The sequence below is a fragment of the Monodelphis domestica genome, chromosome 8, assembly GCF_027887165.1.
Source record: "Monodelphis domestica isolate mMonDom1 chromosome 8, mMonDom1.pri, whole genome shotgun sequence".
NCBI lineage: Eukaryota > Metazoa > Chordata > Mammalia > Didelphimorphia > Didelphidae > Monodelphis > Monodelphis domestica.
This window is the reverse complement of record NC_077234.1, coordinates 51944186-51967896: the sequence shown is the minus strand read 5'-3', so window position 1 is coordinate 51967896 and position 23711 is coordinate 51944186. Positions and strand designations below refer to the sequence as shown.

At 34.2% G+C, this 23711-nt stretch overlaps 1 protein-coding gene across 1 annotated transcript in view; it reads right to left on the bottom strand.

Moving 5' to 3' along the window:
• Positions 1-3929: 3929 nt before the first annotated feature.
• The window catches only part of LOC100018515 (phospholipid scramblase family member 5), a 34238-nt gene continuing 14456 nt past the window's right edge, over positions 3930-23711 (bottom strand). The window contains exons 3-8 of the mRNA XM_007502071.3: positions 22566-22608; positions 21084-21304; positions 14312-14473; positions 8488-8649; positions 4130-4212; positions 3930-4041 (exon numbers count right to left, since the gene is read on the bottom strand). Of these exons, the coding sequence (XP_007502133.1) occupies positions 4174-4212; positions 8488-8649; positions 14312-14473; positions 21084-21304; positions 22566-22608 (627 nt within the window). The 3' untranslated portion in view covers positions 3930-4041; positions 4130-4173. The remainder of the gene's footprint in view (positions 4042-4129; positions 4213-8487; positions 8650-14311; positions 14474-21083; positions 21305-22565; positions 22609-23711) is intronic.

The following is a 23711-nucleotide window of genomic DNA, read 5'->3' as shown; positions in this document are numbered from 1 at the left end:
AATTTTGCTTTCCTTCACTAATGGCATCAAAAATTGATCTTTGAAAGTTAGATGATAGATTCACATCCAAGGAAAAAAGTCAAAGAATGAGTCTGACCTTTAAAGGTCCTATATTACATCTTCTTTATAAAAAGGAAAAATATGACAAATCAAACAACATAAAATATCTCTGTAGGTACAAATCAGTCCTAATTTTTGGCAAAGTCCAGTAAAATTGATTAGGAAATCATCAGCATTTTCAGAGTATCTGTTAATATTATTATTTCTAGGACTCAGGCGAGATAAGAAAGCTATAGATATGCCTTTCGCCTGCAGGATCTCTGCCAGCTATAGGGTTGCTGACAACAGGTTTGACTAGGAGGGAAGTGAGAGGGAAGAGTTGAAGATCAGAATGCAGTCAACTACTATTATCATTCCATTCATATTTACCCTAAAACTTTCCTCTTTGCTAGTTAGAAATTATACAGGGGTTTAAGGTTTGCAAAGTGCTTTAAGTATCATTTGTTTCTTAATAACATTGTCAGGCATGTACCACTAATAGCCTAATTTTATAAATGAGAATGAGACTTGTTCAGGGCTTTACTCTTCCTCTTTTCCTACAGCAGATTAAAGAAAAAAAGCTTCTTTAATCTCTTTCTGTTTGTATTTAGATTCCTTCACCAGCTTCTTCTGAACTTTTCCACTTCTCATAGTATTGTTACATGACTATGACAAGTTTTTGAATTATCCTTCATTCAATGACATTGCTTGGGTTTTCTTTCTAGATGTGCCTTTTAAAAATCTAAATTGGTCAAAGAGCTCCCTATGCATCCACATCAGGCTCTTTTAGTAGCTCCCCCTTTTCTTCTCTTCTGTGCCTTCAAATTTTCATTCCTGATAACTTCTTGTTTATTATGCTATTATTTACTTTTAGTCTATTGGCTCTTGCCACTTTTCATCCTCAAAAGTCTTTCAAATAAACTCTCAAAAATATTGAATAGCTAGCTTTTCTCAATTATATCAGATTTTGAACTTAAGATTCACATTATACTTAGCAATGAATCTCTCATTGTAAATGAAAATCAGATCTAAAAATACAATTTTCTACTTAGTGGTTCATTATCTTTAGGAAAGGATTTTTTTTTTGTTTTTTTTTGTTTTTACTTTTTTATATCATGACAGTCTGGTGAAATCTGTGAACTCAGAATAAGGTTTTAAAATTCAAAAAAAGAAAATACATAAAATCACAAAGAAAATCATTTATATTTAAAGTAATGGATTTATATGCATAGATATAGACGTGCATATATAAATATATAGATATACAAAAAGGTTTTGGTCTCCAGGTTAAGAACTCTTACTTTATGATGATGAAAATTAACCAAAAATATTTCAATAAATTATTAGTTGCTTCCTTTCTGCCAGAATGAATTCAAGTAGGTAACCAGATAAATGAAAGCTAGGTTCAATACTCTGTAATACCCTGATCTTGAGATATATTTCCAGAAGTCCTCATACCCTCCACTTTTTTTTTTGCTCTGATACCAATGCCATTTCTGCTTCCACCTCTCTTGCTTTGCAGTGAAAACATTTTCTCCCTTTCTGGTTGCTGGACTTTCTTATATGCTTAGTTTTAATTACTCTATTCTTTTAAAATAGTTTATACTTCTAAATTGACATATTTAGAAAAAGGGTCCCATTTACCATCTATTAGTCATGCCTGGGAGGTCCAGTTTTCTTTCTTTTATTGTGCTACCTGGTTTACTTCTTTATTAGCTATACTTTGTGCATTTGCATTTAGCTATCTGAGGACAATAGCTCCTTGTATTTTTCCTCTTAGAAAATTAGAAGAAATTTAGAAGAATGTTTTGTTTCTTGAGATATAAAATTTTAAAAATATCCTTCAATTTTACATGTATGAGTACAAGGACACTATAAATAAAACAACTAATATTTTTCTCTTTCTGAGTATCTTTCTCTCTCTCTCCCCCTTCCTCCTTGCTTTCTTTCTTTCTTGCTTGCTTGCTTCCTTTCTTCCTCCCTCCTACCCCACTCTGTCTTCCTCCTCCCCCACTCGTCTTATTGACAGAAATGATAGAAATATCCCATCCAGTCCTCCATCTAGACACCAGTGCCTTCCTAGTGCAGACATGTTACCATTTGAACTGCCACTACTATATAGAACCTCTTTCTGACCAAGTGCTAAGGTGAGACATAAAATGCCTACTCTGGATGCCTTCAAACTATATCATAGGTTGATTTTGTTAAAATATCGATCCATTGGGAGAGCACAATTTCAGTTTGTTTCTGATTCCTGTTTTGAGTCTCTATCATGCATGATTTCCAGGCTTTATGCCCAGCATTTCTTTTGCATGGAAGAAGTAAATTCCTCTCTATTGAATAACTTTTCCTTTTCTTTTGGGGACACCTTGTAGAGCTATAAAGTCAACGAGTTTGAGTAAAAGAGTTTAACCCCTGTTTTTGGAGATTGTACTACCCTAGGGACTTAACCTGATCTACCTCTACCTGTGTCCAGAAATGAGGAATCCCTTAGTGGACAGGTAGCGGTCCCCAAAATAACAACCTTGGCCAAGTTATTTGTAAACAAGTTTTGCAGGTGTGTGTGCACATGTGTGTAAACTTAAAGTTAAGCTTTTGGAACAACCCAAGTTGTTTTGTTACAAGATATCCATTTAGCTTTCTGTTCAAGTTTCATATGTAGCTGAATCTCTCTGAAAGTTGTTAATACTAAAAGTAAAGCTAAAAAAATCTCCACTTTCAAAACCAATTTTACAGGATTCTTGGGTCCCTTCGATTCCAGACCAGAGACATGTAACAGTTGAAGTGAACTTGTACTATTGGGGATGCTGTCAAGTAGTACAGATGAGTATGTTGAGATATACTTGTAATTATCAACTAAAAGTAAGTTAAAGGGAGCAGCTAGGTGGCTCAGTGTATTGTGAGCCCGCCCTAGAGATCCTGGGTTCAAATATGGCCTCAAATAGTCATTCCTAGCTGTATGAAACTCGGCAAGCCACTTAATGCCCATTGCTGTTCTTGCCTCATATCCAATATACAGAACTGAATCTAAGACAGAAGATAAGAATTTTTTTTAATTAAAAAAGAGTAGGTCAATCTGGAGATCACTTTAATTTCCCTTGTCCCCTGATGTCTATACTACCTTCTTTGTTTAAAATATTTTTTGTGTGTATTGAAGATCTCCAAATCATGGGTTTGGAAGAGATCTCAAAGGCCAGTTAGGCTAACCTATGCCTGAACAATATTCCCCTCTACACCATACCTGAAATATGGCCATCCAACTTTGGTCTGAAAACCCTCAGGGAGACTTCATGAGGTAGACAATTTCACGGATTATGGATAGTTTAATGTTTCTGCTTGTTATCAAGCTTAGATAAATCTTTACTGGTCATTCACCTGGCAACTGTTCCTCTATGACAGTGTTATAGTAACCCACAGATGTGGAAATAAGGCAATATTTGAATATGTGGAGAGATGTTTTCAGCAAGCGTTGATTTGTAAATTTGGACTTTGAGGTGGAACAAATCTCCGTTTCTCCCAAGAAAAAAGTGATTAGCTCTGCTTTCTACACCAAGTCCTTCAACATATATTTTTCCCACTCTTTACCTTTGATTGAAAAATACAAACAATTTGATGGTGATCAGGGAATTAAGAAACAAAAACAGAAGAAACTATGTTTGAAAAAAGGGGAGGGGAATCCTCTTCTTTTGATTAGTAACCAGTCCCAGTCCCTGCTAAACTTCAAAGTATTCTCTAAACACTGAATTTTCATCAGTGATGCTGCAAGTCTGAACTCTCATCTTTCATGCCATAACATCAAAAGAGAAAAAAGAAGAGTGGCCAGATTTCAAAGCAACCTTGTACTCGGGTCAGAAACTCTATTTAGCTACCACACATACACAAGTAGTTAATGACTTTGTTAAGTTATATTTTAATAAATACTATCATTAATATTTTCTTTAAAAAAAGAAAGAAAGCTGATATCCAGGCATTTCAGAAATAAATCCTGAGCCCAAGGGATTTCTAGAAGAAAATGAAAAAAGAATTAACCAGCGTCAAATGTGGACATCTTCAAAGGGAAAAGGATCGTTTAGAGTTACTTTTTACTTACTGAAAAATGGCCTGCATATTTTATTGTTTCTATCATCTTGCTTGTTATAGTCCAGCCAGTGAATGTTCAAAGAACATAAAGTCCTACAAATAAATAAACTGTGAATATGAAGGATGATACAAAAAGGCAACAATTAAGATCAAACGCTTGACGTGTAAGCTTTGATTATGAGAAGCAATTATGTTTCCCAGTGGTTCTCCAGCAAAGTGTCATTTAGCCAAGATAGCAGTGCAGCAGGAAATCGGAAAGTTGTAAGTATCATTGCACAGTGAGTAATTAGGAAAACATATCTGGATGGCCCAGGCGTCATGGAGGTGTTTGCTCTTATCGATAGTTATTTCTGCTCACAAGAGTCAAATACGTCTTTCTGGGCTAGGTAGGGAGCTGTGTGCATTGGTTTGAATTTTGTCAGATGTAATTTCTCATATGAGATATGCCTTTTATGCAAGGGAAATTGAAATTTTTGCCATCGAGTCAAATGTGGAAGCCCGTGACATCACGTACTTCTCAACTTTCATGTGAAAAAGTATGGCGGTTGGTTCTAAGCTGATATAAAATATATACAAGAATGCGCTGTCACAGACATTTGAAAACTAACCTATAGAATATGTACAAGGGGTTTGGCACAGGAAAGGTTTATGCTTTTAATGGAAAGACTTCTAAACTTGTTACAGGACATGAATTTGCTTTCCATCTCAGGCTATCATAATAGTTGTGTGACCTCATGCCAGTAATTTAATCTCTCTGAGACCCCGTTTCTTTATTTTTAAAATTAGGTGTTTGGACTAACATAGAGGTTCCTTCTAGCTTTAGATCCATTGTTATATGGTTAGTAGGAGAAATGGTATTGGAACATCTTCCACCAAGGAGTCAGAACACAGCTGATGTGCCATAGGACCATAGATCTAGTGCTGAAAAGGACCCTAGCCAATATTTGGTCTAGTTTCATTATTTCACAGGTTAGGAAACTAAAGCCTAAACTAAAGTTTGATTAATTAAACTAAAGTTTAATATCTCATACCAGGTGCAAGGTCATTAATGGGAAAACCAGGGTTATCTGATACCAAACCCAAGAGTTATCTAAGTCACATAGAAAGTGTCAGAAATTGAACAGGAATCTAGGTTTTCCTGCCTTAATGCCCAGCACTCTCTCTAGTAATGAAAACTATTGTGACAAGGAAAAGAAATAAAAGAGGGATAACAACACCCTTCTAGTCAGTTATTTCCTAAATTCTCGTGTGGGTTGACTCACAGTCACAGTGAAGGTCAGGTGAAATGTCAGAATAGAGATTTCTTTTCTACTTTCTGCAAGAAAATGTAAATGACATTTAGTAAGGTTGCTTGAGTCAGTCAAGTATCAAATATTTGTGTTTATTAAGCATTTTTATGTGTCAGGTGCTGTGCTAAGAGCCAAGAACAGAGAGAAAGGCAAACACCAGTCCCTGTCCTCAAGGAGCTTATGTTCTACACGCTGGTGTAGAATAAGGATGGAGGGAAGAAGGGAACAAGCATTTATTAAATACCTGCCTATTGCTCTCCAGGCACTATTCTAAGTGTTTTGAAAGTCATATATTTTATAATAAGTACATATAAAATGTTTACACTAGATGAAGGCTATGTGAAAGTACCATCTGTCAGTGACCAAGAATGGAATGAGTGCTTGTTACCTGCTAAGTGCTGGGAGATGCAAAGACAAAATGAAAGAGCCCTTGTTGTGGAGCTCAAGCTAAGGTAAAACATAAGGATGCTCAGGACAGTATTCATTAACAATCTCTGGCCCATGTTTACATTCAGAGATCATTGCATTTAGAAATAGAGATGCCCTTACGAATCATTCATTCATAAATGATTTGCTAAGGTCACACAAAGAGTGAGTATCAGAGACATGGTTCAAATCCAGGCTCTTACGAGAGTCAGAGTCCTACAGTCAGATCCCATGTAGAGTATTATGTTTTGTGTTTTATATATATATGTTTGGATATGTATGTATTCATATATTTTACAATTTATATACACATACACACATGAAGGACATTGATGCACTGGAGAGCATCCAAAGGATCACGACCAGGATGGTGAACAGTTTCAAATCAAACCCTATTAGCCCTGGCTGAAGGAACTGGACATATTTAGCCTGGGGGAAAAAGACTCAGGGTCAAGGTGATGGCTCTCTTCGAGCATGTGAAAGGGTGTCATTTAAAGGGGGTGTAGCTGGAACTCAGTGCCAGCCTGAGACTTAGAAGGGTCCTGGATTCAAACCCTGAGTTCAACATTAAATTCTTTGAATCTGTTTCCCTATCTGCACAGTGGGGTACCCCAATTCACAAGATTTTTTATTTGTTTCAGGTGGCATTAAATGTGATTTGCTTATGAAGGACTTTGCAAATGTTTCAGCACCATGTGACTATAAACTTTGGCTGTTAAGCCCAGGAGAACAGAACTAGGACCCTTAAAAACTATTGTGGAGAGATAGATTTAGGATTGGGGGAAGGAAGACCTTCCTAATATACTCAGCAATCAGGTGGAATAGGAGGTTCTCTCTTCCCCAAACCACAATTGAATGACCTTTTGTTGGGTTGATTGTAAAGGAAACCAATTGCTGCCGGATCTAGGTTTTAACTCCAAGATTCTTTGTTTCTGAATCCAAACTTCTTTCTACTGTTATGCTTTTGCCCACAGGTACTAGAATTACATCAAAATGTGGTGAAAAAAAAGTTAAGATCTCTTTGAAGAATTTCTTGAGCTATAGTGGCCATTGAGGAAATTCACTGAATAATATTCAGAATGGTTCACACTGAGTAACTCTTTTGAAGACGCTGAGACAGGAGCTGTCAGAGCACTTTTAAAGATTCATTTCTTGATTCCTGTTTTATCAATTTCAAAAACCAAAATTTATCTCGACAAAATTAGGATTTGGAAGGAACGATGGTTTACAGTTTGATACACCAGGAGCTCTCCCATGCTCATATGTGCCCCACAAACAATGATGCTCAGACTCACTATATTCTTCCAGCTAGATGACTTCTTAGGCTCCCCTTATCCCATATCCAATTGATTCCAAAGGTGGGTTATTTTTTCCTTCATGACATCTCTAAAATATGCATTCTTCTCTCCTCTGCTGTCTTTTAGTAACTGGTTCATGCACTCAGCATCTCATGAGCTATTGCAATAGCCTGCATTTTGGTTTCCTCAATTCAAGGCTTTCCCACTCTAGTCCATCCTCCACTCAGTGTAGGTCTGTACATATCTCTCCCCATCTCCTTTCTATTCATTAAACTCCAATGGCTCCCTATTGCCTCCAGGATCAAATATAAAATCCTCTATTTATCTTCTTAAGTGTGCCATAACTTGTCTCTTCCAAACACTCCAGTCTTCTTGCATCTTTTTCCCTACTTGTCTGTGATCCAGTGACACTGGCCTCCTTGCTACTTCTTGCATTAGAACCTCCATCTCCTGAGTCTAAACTGATTCACTGGCTGTTCCCTTTGCCTAGACCTGTCTTTTTCCTGATCTTTGCCTTCCAGCTTCCTTCTGGTCTCAGATCCTCTCCTATCTTCTACAAAGAAGCCTGTCCCAGTCTTCCTTAACCTTAGCATCTTCATTCTGAGATCATATCCAATTTAGCCGGGTTATATTTTGTTTGTTCATAGTTAGTTGCTTATGTTTTGTCTCCTCCATTGGACTGTGAGCTCCTTGAGGGAAAAAAAAAAACCCTGGTTTTTTGCGTTTCTTTCTTATGCACTTAGCATACTGCCTGACACATAGTAGGGCTTATTGATTTAATTTGATTTGAGGAAAAGGCAGGACAGAGAAGTGGTCTTATTCAGGTCTGGTTTAGCAAGGGAACATAATGGGGTAGCAAATTAAATAATTATCCTAATACTTTGTTCAGATATAAATAAAGAGGTATTTGAACTTTGGGGAGGACAAAGGGATGACTGCTGATTTATGGTTTCATTGGTTTGGTGAATGTCCTAAGATCAAATGTCCCACTACTGATACAAAGAGGCTACTGTTCTGCCAATTACAGGTGTTTGGGGGAAAGTGAGAGGACTTGCCTAGGGCCAAACAAATCTGTCAGTATCCAAGAAATAATTTGAACTCAGGTCCAATTTTTTTTAATACCACATTGCCAAAATCATTTCTATTTATGGGAGATCCAAGATCAGTGATTCCCATGATTTAGATAACCAGCTGCTCTTTGTTATTTTTGATGTTTTGTTTTAGAGCTTCCTGGCACTGAAGAGATTTCCAGAAGATTAGACTATCTTATTATCACTATCAAGTGTCTAGGACAAAAGATAAATATAACTTATTGTGCTCCATGCAGTTTACCTAAGAAAACTGACTATACTTACAAAGAGAAAACAGGCTCCAATCATGGCTGCTTTGATTTTCACATCTAGATCTGCAGGAACATGTATCCCAAAGTTGTCAGCATTTGTGAAGACATCATTTACAAATCCTGACCAATATTTTGAAATCTTCCCAATTGTTATCTTCTCATTAATGGTTTTCACCTGTAAAAAATATTGTTTTCAAAGTGAAAATAAGGAAATCAATACCATTTAAAAAGTTTTTAAAAATTTCCTTTAATCAATATGGATTATTTAATTATAAGATCTTGTTACTTAGAGAACCAAGACAAAGAAAGAAGCAGTATATAGGGTATAAAAGAAACACTGAACTGGGGCAAGATATAACCTGCTAGTGTTTTGATTTCCTCATTCATAATTTGAAGGGATTAGATTATATTATTTCTAAAGTCCCTTTTACCTAAAAAATTTATGGTAATACCCTTAAATCTTATTTTCTCCTCTCATTAAATAACTAATATGAAAAAGACTACTGAGGGCTCTGCAAAGATTTGGAAAGTAATTATTCAAGTAACTTCATAAAATATTATCAGAAATTCAAATCCTTTTTTGCACCATCCATCTTAGCTTTCCATAACAATTTCAGTTTATGGAGCTCACCTAGGAGTGGGTGGACAGCCAGGCAGATGAGCAAAGCATAGTGCCCTAGAGTTAGCAAACTCAGCAACCCAGCCCTTTGATCTTGCTCTCTTTAGATCTTCTTGTTGACCAAGCATTTCTTCACCTGGTGTCTGATTTAGCTCACAGCCCATCTGGATGACCATTGGCAACATCCTAATTGCACAGTGTGCACCATAGGAAAACAAATGCAGCCCTCTACTCTCAAGGGATTAGCTAATATATGGCGCTTCTAAAGTCTGGATCTCTGTACTTAGGAACTTGCTGCTTCTGTTTATACTATCATTTCCTTCCATCTCTTGAGGGTAAGGTCTTTAAGGGCAAAGTCTGTTTGGAGGGAGCAGATGTCACATGGTTTCTTGGAAATGTTTGAATTTTAGAAAGAGCTTTTGAATAAACTTTTCATTTTTATATTATTGACCTTAGTTAAAGGATGGCATATTTTTCATTCCCATTGTTGGTTTAATATTCAATATTTTCAAGTTTGTTTTTAACTCTCAAAACCTGATACCGAAATTTGACTAGAAGTATCTGGTCCAAACTGTCAGTTATGAAATTAATCTAATTCCTATTTTAGCTATGTATTTTCCATTTGCATATGTATATGTGCAAAAGAGCTAATATATATACATATGCATATACAAATAGAAAAAACACATATATTTATTTTACCTATATATAAATGAAAAATAAATATATGTATTACACATATGTGAGCACACAAACACATATATATCACTTTGTTTAAACTACACACAAGGCAGTAAATAGTAGTTCTAATTAAATAAAAAATTAAAACAAATAGTCTTCTACATATAACCTAATATTATGTTATTTCTTCTTCTAAAATATCCATTATTTCTTTGCCTTAAGAAATAACATAACTGACAGTTTGGACCAGATACTTCTAGTCAAATTTCGGTATCAGGTTTTGAGAGTTAAAAACAAACTTGAAAATCTTGAATATTAAACCAACACTGGGAATGAAAAATATGCCATCCTTTAACTAAGGTCAATAATATAAAAATGAAAAGTTTATTCAAAAGCTCTTTCTAAAATTCAAACATTTCCAAGAACATGATATTGATCATCATTAGTTCCATCTTTATCTCTAGACTTTACCTAAAATAATATTCCTTATTTACTCACCCTAAATAGAGACAAATCCTTTTTTGGGAGGTCTAAATATATAGTTTCAGATCTTGATACTGGCTTGTCATGGAGAAAACTTATAAGCTGCCCCATTTTTAAGCCAACTTGCCCTCAGATGCACTTTACGCTAGACTCAGAGTCAAGTTAAGGCTAGATCACCATTCATTGAACTGTCCTCTTTCTCAGGTTTGCTAGTCTGGTTTCCATCATTCTTCTTTTCCACATCACGGAAGGGAAAATGGATACATTTAAGTATGACATGTCTATGTTGAGTATGACTAAACTACTTCTGATGTAAAAAAAATTTCCATTTTATGCATAAAGAATCAATTCTCTTTCTTCCCATCCCTTCCCCAAAGGCATTTTTAGAGCAGCAATTGTCTCTGATTGGAGGAGAGACTCTTCAAAGAATCTCCATTTAAGAGCTCTCTTAAACTAGCTTTCTTTCATTTTCCACTGGTCTACACTCCCCTGGACTTCTCCATCATGCTCATGCACTCATGTATCATCTCTTCCACTACTGCTTTTGGATTTTCTTCTGTGAGTTGGATTCTCTATTGGGATGTAAGGTCATTGAAGGGAGGGGATGATGTTATTTTTTATGTGTTTATATTACCAGGGCTTAGCACAATCCCTGGCACACAATAAGTGCAAAATGAATGCTTGTTGAATGATCGACTGGCTAGATAGAACCTGAGTCTACCTAGGATCATTGAACTAAATTTTAATGAGAGCTCATAAACTATCTTTTTTTTTTTAGAGTATTCAGTTAAACTTTTAGAACAACATATTTTAAATATGGGTTTTGAATGTACATTTTAAGAGGGAAGATCAAGGATGAGAACTCCTATTTTGTAAAAATTTTCCTAACAATAAGGACTATGCACTTGCATAGAAGCAATAGAAACAAGGGCAGTTAGTTGGGTCAGTGAATAAAGGGCCTGGACTGGAGATGGGAGTTCCTGGGTTCAAATCTGGCCTCAGAAACTTCCTAGCTGTGTGAATCTGTAGAAGTCATTTAACCCCAATTGTCTAGCCCTTACTACTTTTCTGCCCTAGAAATCATACTCAGGATCAAGGTTAAGGATGAAAAAAAAACCAATAATCACAATCATGGAAGAAATTGATGACATCTGAGATTTCATTATAGATTAGGAAAGGAACATCATTTGACATGTTTTTCATATGTAAGAGAGTAGATTTCAGAGAGTTCAAAGTTAAATCCCACGATCTAGGATTCTACAGAGGAAATAGATTCTAGGTGGATAGATTCTTATCAAAATAATAGTTCTGTTAACACAAACACAAATGAGTGCAACAATCTTATTTCTGTTTTTGAAAAAGGAAATGGCTCATAATTGGGCAAGGAATCAGATGACCAGCTTAGATTTACATAGGAACATATAATCAGAGCTACAAGGGACCTTAGAGGTGATTAGACCAAACCCATAATTTCACAGAGAAAAAAAAGATTGCCGACATTCATGTAGTTAATAAGTGTCTAAGGTAGTGTTTGAATCATGACTTTAAATCTATCATTTTATCCACTGAATCATCTAATTGACATTTGAGGAAAAGAAAAATGCAAAGACAAGCAATTGAGGATAAATAAAACATAGCAATATGGCCCTATAAGAACAATATTGGGATACTAAAGCTAAGAATGAATGAGGTTTCCTATGAAAGCTTAGAAAAATAAAAGCTAAAGGATTTTTAAGGGTATGTTGAGATCAAGAGGAAGATCAAAGAAAGGTTATGATCTTTTCTTGCACTGAATAATAACAGATGATATAAAGTAGAGCTTTTAAACTCCTATTTCGCAGGCATTTAAAATCCAAGGACAATGATTTTCAGCCTTAAAAATATAGCAGAAAATGGAAAGTGGCTAGTTGAAATAAAAGATAAGGAAGGAGGTAATGTGACTATACCTAGATCTTCTTAATGAATTCAATTCATGAGGTCAAAATTATTCAGTTAAACATTACTCTGATTGTAGTTCTTTTTATGATTCTTGGAAAAATGTGAAAAAAAAATAAATGCCATCAGATTAGAACAAACAAATATTCTGATTTTCACATATTATCTTACTGTTCGCAGGTTAGTAAGGTTGACTCTGTCTCTTGACAACACCCTAGAATAAATTTTGGAAGGAATGGTGTGTTACATCAAGGGAAGTAGTGATCCCTAAGAGGCAATAAGAGTTCATCAAAACCAGATCAAATGCAAATAACCTCATTTCCATTTTTGATAGGGTTAGAGTATTAAGGAAGAGTCATAAACATAGTATACACGGAGTTCAGCAAAGAATTTGACTGGACGTTCATAACCTTCCAAAATGGATATTAGAATAGTTAGGAGAAGTTGATATTGGTTGAATGAGGTCCAAGGATTCTTATTACTGGACTGATATCAGTGTGAAAAGGGACCTCTGGTACAGTGTCACAGATTCTGACCTAACCCCTTTGTTTTTCAAGCATAGTAGTAGATCAGTTAACAAGCATTTATTAAGCATCTACCATGTGCCAGACACTATGTCAGCAGTGGGTGAAACAAAGACAAAAGTGAGACATCCTCTACCACTAAGGAATTGATTTTATCAACATCCTCATCCTCATAGCTAGCATTTACATAGCCCCTTTCATTTTATCAAGTATTTTACATATGTGATCTAATTTGATCTTTACATTAATCTTATTAGGTAGATGCTTCTATATCCCCATTTTTCAGAAGAGGAAACTGAGGATTAATAGTTAAATGAATTGCATAACTAAGAAATGTAACTAAAGCAGGATTAAAAGACAAGTCTTTCAGATGCTAAATCCAGAATTCTATCTACCTATCATAACTGTACCACCTCTCATGTAGGAGGCATATCAATTTTGCAAGTGGTCCCCGAGGTCAGAATTGGTAGTGAGGAATGAATAGAGGTTGAAAAACAGAATGTTTAGGTTTGATGCAACCAACAATCCCCAACAGCAGAAACAGCAGCAGCAGCAGCACCACCACAAACCATGAACACCTGCTGCATTAAATTTTATCTTTTTCTGGTCCTCCTGACCACATTGCCCACTCCTATTCTAGTCAACAGTAAGTTTATTCATACCAACATAAAGTGGTGATAGGGGAAAGTAAGATTATGAGAAAGATCTTAGAAATTACATAGAAACCTATAAAAAAGAGACCTTAAATTCCTGCCCTCTAGAGTCTTCGTCTATCCCCTTTGAATCCATGCTGCTGAGTGTTCCCATCTCTGTGAGTGATTTTCTGTGTCTTTCCATCCTTTTCGCACAGTCTGACTTCCATCTTCATCCCATCCCTGTCCCCATGCGTCTGCCTCTGAATTTCCCCTTTAATTGCATGTCTCCATACTTCCCATGTTATTTGCTCCATAACATCTGTGCCTTATACTGTGATTGCAGCCTCGCTTGATGGTAGCCATCAATCTTTCCCAGATAGCATCCAAAGAACTAGATATGTCTGCCCCATTTCATCATAAATTATCAACTCACTCGCCTAAGAATTTGAGTTGTACTACAGTGGACCAAAGCATCCTTATAAGGCTGCAATATGTCCTTTATTAGAGGCTTTTAATCAAATTTGGACTGCTGGTGACTTTTAGTTATGTCATACGGTTCTTTCTTGTATGAGTTGGTGGATTCTGACTTTGGTATCTTCCAGTTCAGAAATTCTGTGATTCTTTTCTCCCTCCACTCCATCCCCCTAATCTTAAACTAAGGGAAAAAACACCTCATTATTTTCTATGAAACAATCACCATAAGTTATTTGAATATTAAAAGCAAAGTTGATGAAAATAATAATCTTATAAAAAACCTTGACTCTAGGACTTCATGCCATTTAAAAATTGGGAATTATTTTTAAAATATCGGAATTTTCACTTCAAGGATGATCCCTATATAACTTTTTAGAAGCATTTCTATATACATTAGGCATGTTTAAAGTATTAATCATTAAAAGGATAAAGTATGTAATACAATGCAGGAATCTAAAATGACTATTTTTCCCTAAAGAAACATACCTCAAAGTCAACATCTCCAAAACAACCACATGTTGCATAGGGACCCACAATTTTCAAAATATCTTCTTTGTTTTCATTTTGAATCGTGAACTTTGGAAGGAAAGGATCCCATTTCTGTACAACATAACCAACTATTGTGCCAGGAGGGGCTTGAATTTCTAACTGTAAGAAGACATAAGAGAATGAAGTCAATTATAAGATTACAATATTTTTATTGTAACTTAATGATAATTTAAAGTGAAGCACACAATCATGTCTATTGCTCTTTAAATCATCCTTTTTTTTTTCTTTTCCCCAAGTCTGGTCTCATCTTACCCAGATTGGTAGTGTAATGGCCACTTATGACCTGATCTCACTAATTGTCATAGTTGCTTTAATCTACTCCACTTTCCAAATCCAGTTGGTTCACCTCTTTTAAGGTAGCCTAATTGGTTTTTGTCTTATTGCAACTCAGAACTCCAGAGCTCAAGCAATCTCTCAGGCTCAGTCTCCCCAGTATCAGTGATATTACAAACATGTGCCATTGGTCCAATTCTTCACATCATTCCAAGTAAGTCTTCAAAGGAAAAAAAGTTCTTTTTCAAAATACTTTGACACAATAATCTTCAGTGTAATCACTTAATCAATGGAAATTTATTAAATACCTACTATGTTTCAGATACTCTGCTAGGGATAAAAAGACACTAAGGAAATGGTATCTGACCTCGGGAGCTTATATTGTACCAGGGGAAAAATCAAGTACAATTAGTTATATTCAAAATATTTACAAAGTAAGTACAAGGCATTACATTTGAAAGAGTGGGATATACTAACTTTTACAGAGATCAGAAAAGGTTTCATGAAGATACTGATTAATAATGAAGATGAATCTTTGAAATCCATATGTCTCTTGATTTATTCCTAAATATCAAACAGGATAATCAGGCATAGAGATTTTAATATGAAGTTATTTGCAAAAGGGAGAAAAATGTATCTTTTAACTTTTCTGTTTTAATGTCATAACCCTTAAACTATGTATTCCAAATATAATAACAAAAGTGAAAATTCAAATGATGTAATATATGTAAAATACTCTGCAAACTTTAAGGCAACATATAAACCTTTGCAGCTATTAAGAGCCCTGGAAATATTTAGTCAGTGATAGAAATGCCTTTTGAGAAATGCTTCCTAAAGTGTAATAAAGTACACTGTATACAGGATTTCCTTTATTGAATTATTTTTATTTATTTAGCATTCTCACAGAAACCTTTTGATCATGATAAACAATTACAGCCCAACACCTACACTCTGGCAGTCACAAGGAGAAATCTGACACATAAATCAAGGCTTTGAGTATACTTCCATCTTTCCAGTGTCACAGTCGGAATTGATGAGAAAATAATGGGTTACAGCAAACAAACAAGTATCATTTGCTAATTAGATTGTAAGTTCCCTAAGGGTAAGGACTCTCTTTTACCTCTTTTTTTTTTTTTTGTAACTCCAGAGCTTTGCACAATGGCTGGCACATAGTAAGTAATTAAAAATGTTTATTGATTAGTTGAATTAATCGAATTCTCCAGAAAGTATATAAAAAATGAAGAGTTAATTTAGCACTTTGAACCACTATATTGCACATTAATTTTTATTAGGAAAAAATAGAAAAATACTGAACAGCATGTAATTCTGAGATTTCATTGGTTATATTTTTAACACCAGTAGCTCTTGGGCATTATTATTATTATTATATATTATTATTATACTTATTGTTGTATTGTTATCAGTAATATGGACACATAGAGTATTCTATAGTTTCCCAGTTCCACAAATATTTATTAAGTACTTTCTTTCAAGGTACAGTGTGATATATGAAGGGGATACATTTCACATCCCATGTCCATGTTTTTTCCACAAGCTATTTCCTACATGTGGAATCCTCTCTCTCTTCCACTCATTCTTTAATAGTTTAGTTCTTTCAAGGTTCTCCTCAAAAACTACCACTTGTACATGAGATATGTCCTTTTATTTCTGGGTGTTAGTGTTCTCCCCTCATCCTTATAGTTACTAGATATGGATTTTGTATTCCTTGTATATTATATATTTTATATTTATTTAGCAGAGTCTGTCTATCATCTATCGATAAATTTATCTACTATCTATCTAGTTTCTCTCCAGTAGAATGTTATCTCTTTGAGGGTAGAGACAATTTTGTTTTTGTCTTGCACAAGGCTTGGCATATGGTGCTGTATAAATTATTGTTTAATTTAATTGAAACAGATAAAAACAGAAGAGCCCTTGCACACAAGCATCTTATATTCAACTAGAGAAAGAAAAAGAAAACAACACTTGACCTTCATCATCTCATTTGAGTATTCATCTTGGTTCCATCTTTTTTTTCAGTCCAATAATTAAACAATGAATGGTATTTAACTGACTTAATCTCAAGTTTTTTACTAATTTTGGGGGAAAACATAGATTAGAAATAACTCATCTCACAATTAAATTATAAAAACCCCACAAAAATGTTTTAAAATACATTTACTATACCTATGACTATTTCTATCCAATATATTTCAACTGGACATCTGAGTATATTTATACACACCTAAACAAAATAAATTAGTACTAGTCGTACAACTTAAGAAGAAGATAGATGAAAATTTCTATACATCTTGGAAATCAGTGCTGCTTACTCGAATTAAAATGTGGGTATGGAGCTTACACACAGACACAGACACACACATCACTGAAACTAGGACTTTATATTGGTAATAGAAAAAGAATAGATCCTGATTTATATATGTGATTATTAAGGAAATGATTTGACTGAAAGTATAAGGAATCCAGGTGAGACAGTATAACACATTTTATGGGATACTGGTCTCACAAACTAGAAAAGCTACATTTAAGTCCCACTTCTAACATACTGACATGTTATTCTGGGGAAATCATGGAGCATCTCAGACTTCTATGCCACTGATGTGGCATAGAACTAAAAGAAATTGACATATTAATATATTAAAATCAGATTGATTTATGTTTTAATTTGGTTAGATATAGCAAGAGTGTGAGCTGAATGGAGCTTACCTGCCTAGTGTTTGAGACTTCTGCTCTCAGCCACACGCTATTACCATAAACTTCAGAGAAGTTGCTGACCATCATTGCTAGGAGTTTCCTAACCTGGAAGATTCTCACCAATGAATTAGAGGGCCTCCTCCTATCCCTATAAGGAATCCATGGCAAAGGGAACTTATTCACAATGGGATTTTATTACAAAAGAAAATTCATTGGGCTAATTATCACTAGGTATGGTACATGTGGGCTCAACAGAGTTAAAATAAACTTTTTAAAAAATGAAATTAACTCTTGTCTCAAAGATTTTATATTGTCTTTCCAAATGCCATTATACAAACACACATACTGTATAGTTTTAACAAAAAGCTAGTTTTCTAGAAAATGAACTAATCTTAGCACTCCCGAATATTATAAATTGAGTTTCTACTATATAGTAGATATTTAACAGTATTGTTGGATTATATTAAATTAATATTCCCTCTACCATTGTTTTCCTTGTTATTTATCTTATTACCCTAAATATGCAACCTGATTTTTAAATTTATTATTATTTATTAACCTAAATTTATTACCCAAAATAAATAAACTAAATAAGAGTGAGAGGAAATATATCATAGTGGATATGTTGACCTCAGAGTCAGATTGATCTGGGTTCAAGTCTGGCTTCTGACCAATGCTTGATCTGATACCCTGTGAAAGCCACATAAATTCTCAGCCCTACAGGAATCTTTTAAGTCTAAAAGTTGCAAAGAAGTTGATTGAGAGGACTTCTTCTCTATGAAGGTTCCCTATACTGATGAAATTAAAGAAAAAATTGAGGCATTCTCTTTATATCCATCCCCTAAAGTAACAATATTTATTATTATTACCATTTTATTAACTCATATTTATATATCATTAAGTTCCCAGAACCTTGTAGCCATTTCTGGTTTTTGCTATTATTTGTGTATTCTTATGATAATTTATTAAATTCTATTGCTTCTGTCAACAGATTTATAGAGAAATGTCTTTTCCATTTTGACAAAATTAACTCTAGAACTATTTATTCCTAAAGAACAATAATATAAAGTGATTGGGGAATATGCTTTATCTGTATCTACTCTCTTGTCTCTTTTCCATTTAGAAATTTTCCTCTGAGCCTTGGGTATCTCTCACTAGGACTACAGAATTATATTTCTCCATAAATTCTCTATCAGTCTTTCTTTCTTTGATTAATCACATATGTATTCTTTGAAGCCATTTTCATTACACACCAACATGACTGATATCTAGTCTTCCAAATTAGTTAGTGACTCCCCATTGTTTTCTCCAAAAGTTTCCCATCCCAATAATTTGAAGTTTTCTGCATTGTTGATTCTGGTTCTTTATAAACACACTCTTTGCATATTTCCTCCTCACTCTTCTTTATATGTTTTTGAAATTACTTTTTCCTAGTTGATTGAACAAAGTGAGACTTCCATACAGCTATTTGGCACATTATGTCGGTTTATTTGCTCTATTAAAAACCTTGGAAGGAGATGGGTAATTTTGGACAAAAGTGTTCTATTTGTAATGATTATCAAGATAGTATGTTTGGTTTGTAGATTGGTCAGCAGGAAATGCCATGGTAAAGTGGAAAGCAACTTATCCTAGAATCAGAACATCTAGATTTAATTTGTCTTTCTTATACTTAATCCCTGTGTGATCTCTGAGAAGTGCCCTAGCTTCAATGGGCCTCAGTTTCCTGATCTTTAAAATGAATATTGAGTGAAATGGCTTTTCAGATTCCTTCTATTCTATATCTTAAAACAAGATGGAAACAGACATTTTTTCAGGTTGGTGTGATTGCGTTGAAAGAAAGCAATTTTCAATGCTACTTTTTTTGTGTTTACATAGTTTGTTGTTTTTTGATGGTGAACTCATAGGAATCTGGAAAAATCAGTTTTAGAAGTAATATTAGAAGCCATTAGCCCAATCTGTGCTTCTACAGTAATCCCTTTTACAACATCTTTGATAAATGTTAATCCTCACTAGAAAGGAGAGATGGAACAATTAAATCTTGGTGCATCCCATTTGATTCTGTGAATAACTCTTATTACTAAGGAGGTTTTTGTTTATTTCCTTACTTTTTAAATGGAAGCAAATTTTATTTCCCTGCCCCTTCCCTCCAACAATGATAGTTCTATGTTTTAGGGACATACAGAACAAACCAGTACACACCAACCTTTCACCTTCCTTTGAAAGTGTTACTGTACTGTATGGTATGCAATTACTATAGCTGGAAATGGATAAGAAAGTCTCCTCACAAATTCATGATATGAGTCATGTAATAATCTTGAAACACAGAAAAGATGGGATATCCTACTGAGACCCAGCCCTTGTTTTGATGAATGCATGAAAGAATGAAAAATCATTTAGTAAGCATTCAGTATTTGCAAGCACTATTCTAAGCTCTAGTGATATAAACAGAAAAATGAAGTCAGTTCTGTCCTCAAAAAATTCATATATTAATTGGAGGGGACAACAGTGGAGAAAACCCCCAGAAAAAAAACATAGCTCAGCTTCAAAGTATATGGAAAGTCCAAGAAGTTCTAAGGGTGATTTGGTAGAAATTCAGGTGGGGAAGATGGTCCTTAATCTATGACCAAAGATGAGATGATAATACCAGAATATGCAAGCCATAGAGGCAAGGCAGAGAGTAAGGTCTGAAATAACTTAGGATCTAGTAGCTGGGTAGATGCCAATGCCTAGTGGTACTCTTATTTCACTATAATGAATGGAGTTAGTGACAAGAGAAGGATTGAAGGGGTAGGACTTTCTACCTGACTGTTCCTGATTGATTTTAGAGCTCTCTCTCTCTCTCTCTCTCTCTCTCTCTCTCTCTCTCTCTCTCTCTCTCTCTCTCTCTCTCTCTCTCTCTCTCTCTCTCTCTCTCTCTCTCTCTCTCTCTCTCTCTCTTTCTCTCTCTCTCTCTCTCTCTCTCTCTCTCTCTCTCTCTCTTTCTATTTATATATATATATATATATTTCTTTCTCATTCTTTCTCTGTCTCTCCTCTTCTCTCCTCCCACCAATCTCTCTCTCCAATCTATTTTATCTATATCAATATATAATTATGCTACTACCTATAATATACCATATAAAGATTATAACTTCCTAAATGACTGTAATCATATCCTTTTATAACTGTAGTTGATATCATTGACTTAATCTTTCTTCCTGAAGTCTCATCTTTAGACATAAAAGCATGTGGTTATTTAAGTGATATAGTAAACTATGTACCATTTACAAGATGAATGAAATAAAGAAGTTTAACATGGATTAGGCAACTAGAGCTTTGTTATAGGGTGCCAAATTCATACAGTTATGAGTTCTTCCCTTACTCATCTTCTCCCCAACTAAGCATATTTTCTGCCACTTATAGCAGGTGCAATTTATGGTACTTCCCATAGACTAATATCTTCTCCAATGTACCATAATTGTAGTTGGAAACGAAAAATCCTAATCACTAATCAGTTTCACAAACTAGTCTGCTCTTAAAGCATGCCATACTAATTATAACCATTGAGATAACTGGGTATTTTAATATAATAAGCAAATAAATACATTTAAATAAATTTAAATGTAAAAATTTTAATTATCCTAGGTTCAAGCTGAATGCTAATTAAATAGGAATATTAATTTTATTTATTTTTAAATAGGGAGAAAAAATCCCCATTTAAGTGCTGTTGAAGAAGACTAACCTCTTGTAGGTAGCAAGGACACCAGCAGCTGGTACATCTCAAGGGTCTGTGCACTGTAATCACCTCTCGACCAGTGTTATCAGTGACCCTCAGGGTACAGGATCTTAATGGTGAACAGAAATTACGGTTAAAGCAGATGCTTTCCTCCACTGCAAAGTACACTCTTTGTCCCAAGCAGTTTTTAATCTCATATTTGTTGGAAGTTTCAGTGCCAAGTATCACTAATGAAGGGAAAAAAAATAAGTTATCAAAATGTTATTTTATTCCAGTGTTAACTAACTTTACCTATGTAAACTGAAGGTCCATTTATTACTTATAAAAGTTTTAAAAAAGATTTCTAAATACATAATTAAATTCAAAATAACCACATTATATCACCTGATATTTGACTTCAAAATTATGTTCATTTAAAATCTACCCAAGAGGTTATTTTGTAAGTAATTACATGAAATTAATTTTCTTTCTCATTTTCTTTCCAGACTTGCGTCCAAATTGGGAAATCCTGTATACATCTTCCACCATTTCAATTTAATAAAAGAATACCCAGAGATCTATATATTTCATATACAAAGTTAAAAAGAAAAAAAAGTTCAAATGTTATCTTTCTGTTTTGAAGATTAATATGATTTTATTCTAAATCTCTTTATGACTCTTTTCTACTTGGATGAGCTCTATGTCTTAATATTCATTTTGGTTATTTTGACATGTTTTAGGAAAAATTCAGGGCAGTTAAGAATAAAAATATCTATTTAGTAAAAGTCAATCAATGGTAATATCTTTACATTGTTAAATCACTTGTAGATTGATTTACATCCTGGTGGGACTAGAGGAATCCAGAACTCTGCTTCCTGTAGTTCTTGACCTTATTTCCACCCCCTGAAAAACATTCATTCACTTTCTAGTTTCAAATGATTTACACTGAAATAAATGAGTTCCTGACTAACCTTTTAGAATCCATTATATTGATATGATGTTGAGAATAAACCATCACCAGCAAAAATGTGATGATTTTTAAATGGACATTTCTAAATCAATCAGCTGATGGTTTTTTACTTGAGGGAATGTGTGTGAATATCCAGTAAATATATAAATTATAGTACTATGTATTAAGAGTTAGAGAAAACATGGCAGAGTAGATAAGGATTAGTAGACCTGGGTTCAAAACATGTCTAAGTCACTAAGTAACTATGGAACAATTTCCAAAATAATGAGCCTCTGTGTGCTTCAGACATTTCTTGATGTTTATCCATTAAATCATAGATTATTTAAGATTCCTATTGATGGAAGAAATACCCCCATCACGAGTATCCTGTGTTGAGGAAATCATAGTCTTTATGTATTATAGTACATTGATTTCTTTGCATTATCTTAAAATAAAAGAATTTATTTTATTTCTTATCAAATTATTAACAAATTTGGCTTTCTGAGCATACGGAACTTAACTTCTAAACGTTCAAGGGATATAGCATGGACCATACTTACTTTCAAGCAGCTCCACCTGCTGGTGTATAATGATCAGGTCTAACTGTTAAAGGATGACATAAAGGAGATACCAGGTTTACATTGTGCCTCATAGGAAAGTTGGAGTTGTCATAGAAACCGTCAACACAAATCACAGCGTGCATGAAATTTATCTGTTTTCTTGGTTCCCAATTAAATAATATTTGGGGAAAGCACTCATTTCTCATGAGGCAAAAAAGGGTAAAAATATTATTTTACTCAAGTAACAACTTCTAGGACTATGAAAAAATTCCATGAAAGAATTGCTAAGAATAACAACGACTTCAGTAAACTCTCAGTTATGAAAATGGCTTCTGGATAATGCAAATTCCCCTCCCCCTATTAATTTTGGATTTAAAATGAATGCACTGCTTGCATGTGATTGCTCATGGCTCAGATATTCTGAAAGTTCACAGTGCCTCCAATAAATAGATGAAATTGCACCCTGGAAAAATATAATTCTTAGAGTTCTTTATTCTGTCATGTTTAGGTAAACTCCTGTCTCTGCCTTGCTATGAATCATTGAGGCTCATATTTCATAGATATGTAAAGATATTTAAAATAAAGCTAGTCAGGTTTTATAAAATGTGGGATTTATAACTTCCTTTTGATAGAGAAGCAATTGATTTAATTTCAAGATGGTATTCAGGAGGTCTACAGTAAGATTCCATTTATAGCATCAAAGATCTCAAACAGGAGATAACAGTCATAGTGGGAAAAGTGTTTAAGATTAGCCATGAGGAAACATCTGTGTTTGTATGTTTTCCCCTACTTACCAGCTGTTTGATCATGTGACAATAATTTAATAATTTTTAGCTTCTTCTTCAGTTATTAAATGGGGAGAGAAATATCTGTAATATTTAGCTCACAGGAATTTTTGATGGTTCAATGAAATAATCCATTCTAACATATGCCAGCAATAATGATGGTTATTATAATATTAATTATCATTATCTGGCTCTTTATGTTTGCAAGGCATATATATATATAATTTTATATTATATTATTTATCAAATTAAAAGTCCTATACAAATATAAGCTTAATATTTTTTTAATAAGAGCTGGATGCAGAAAAGATACCATGAAAAGCCAATCATTTTCTTAAGAAAATAAAATATAAAATGCACA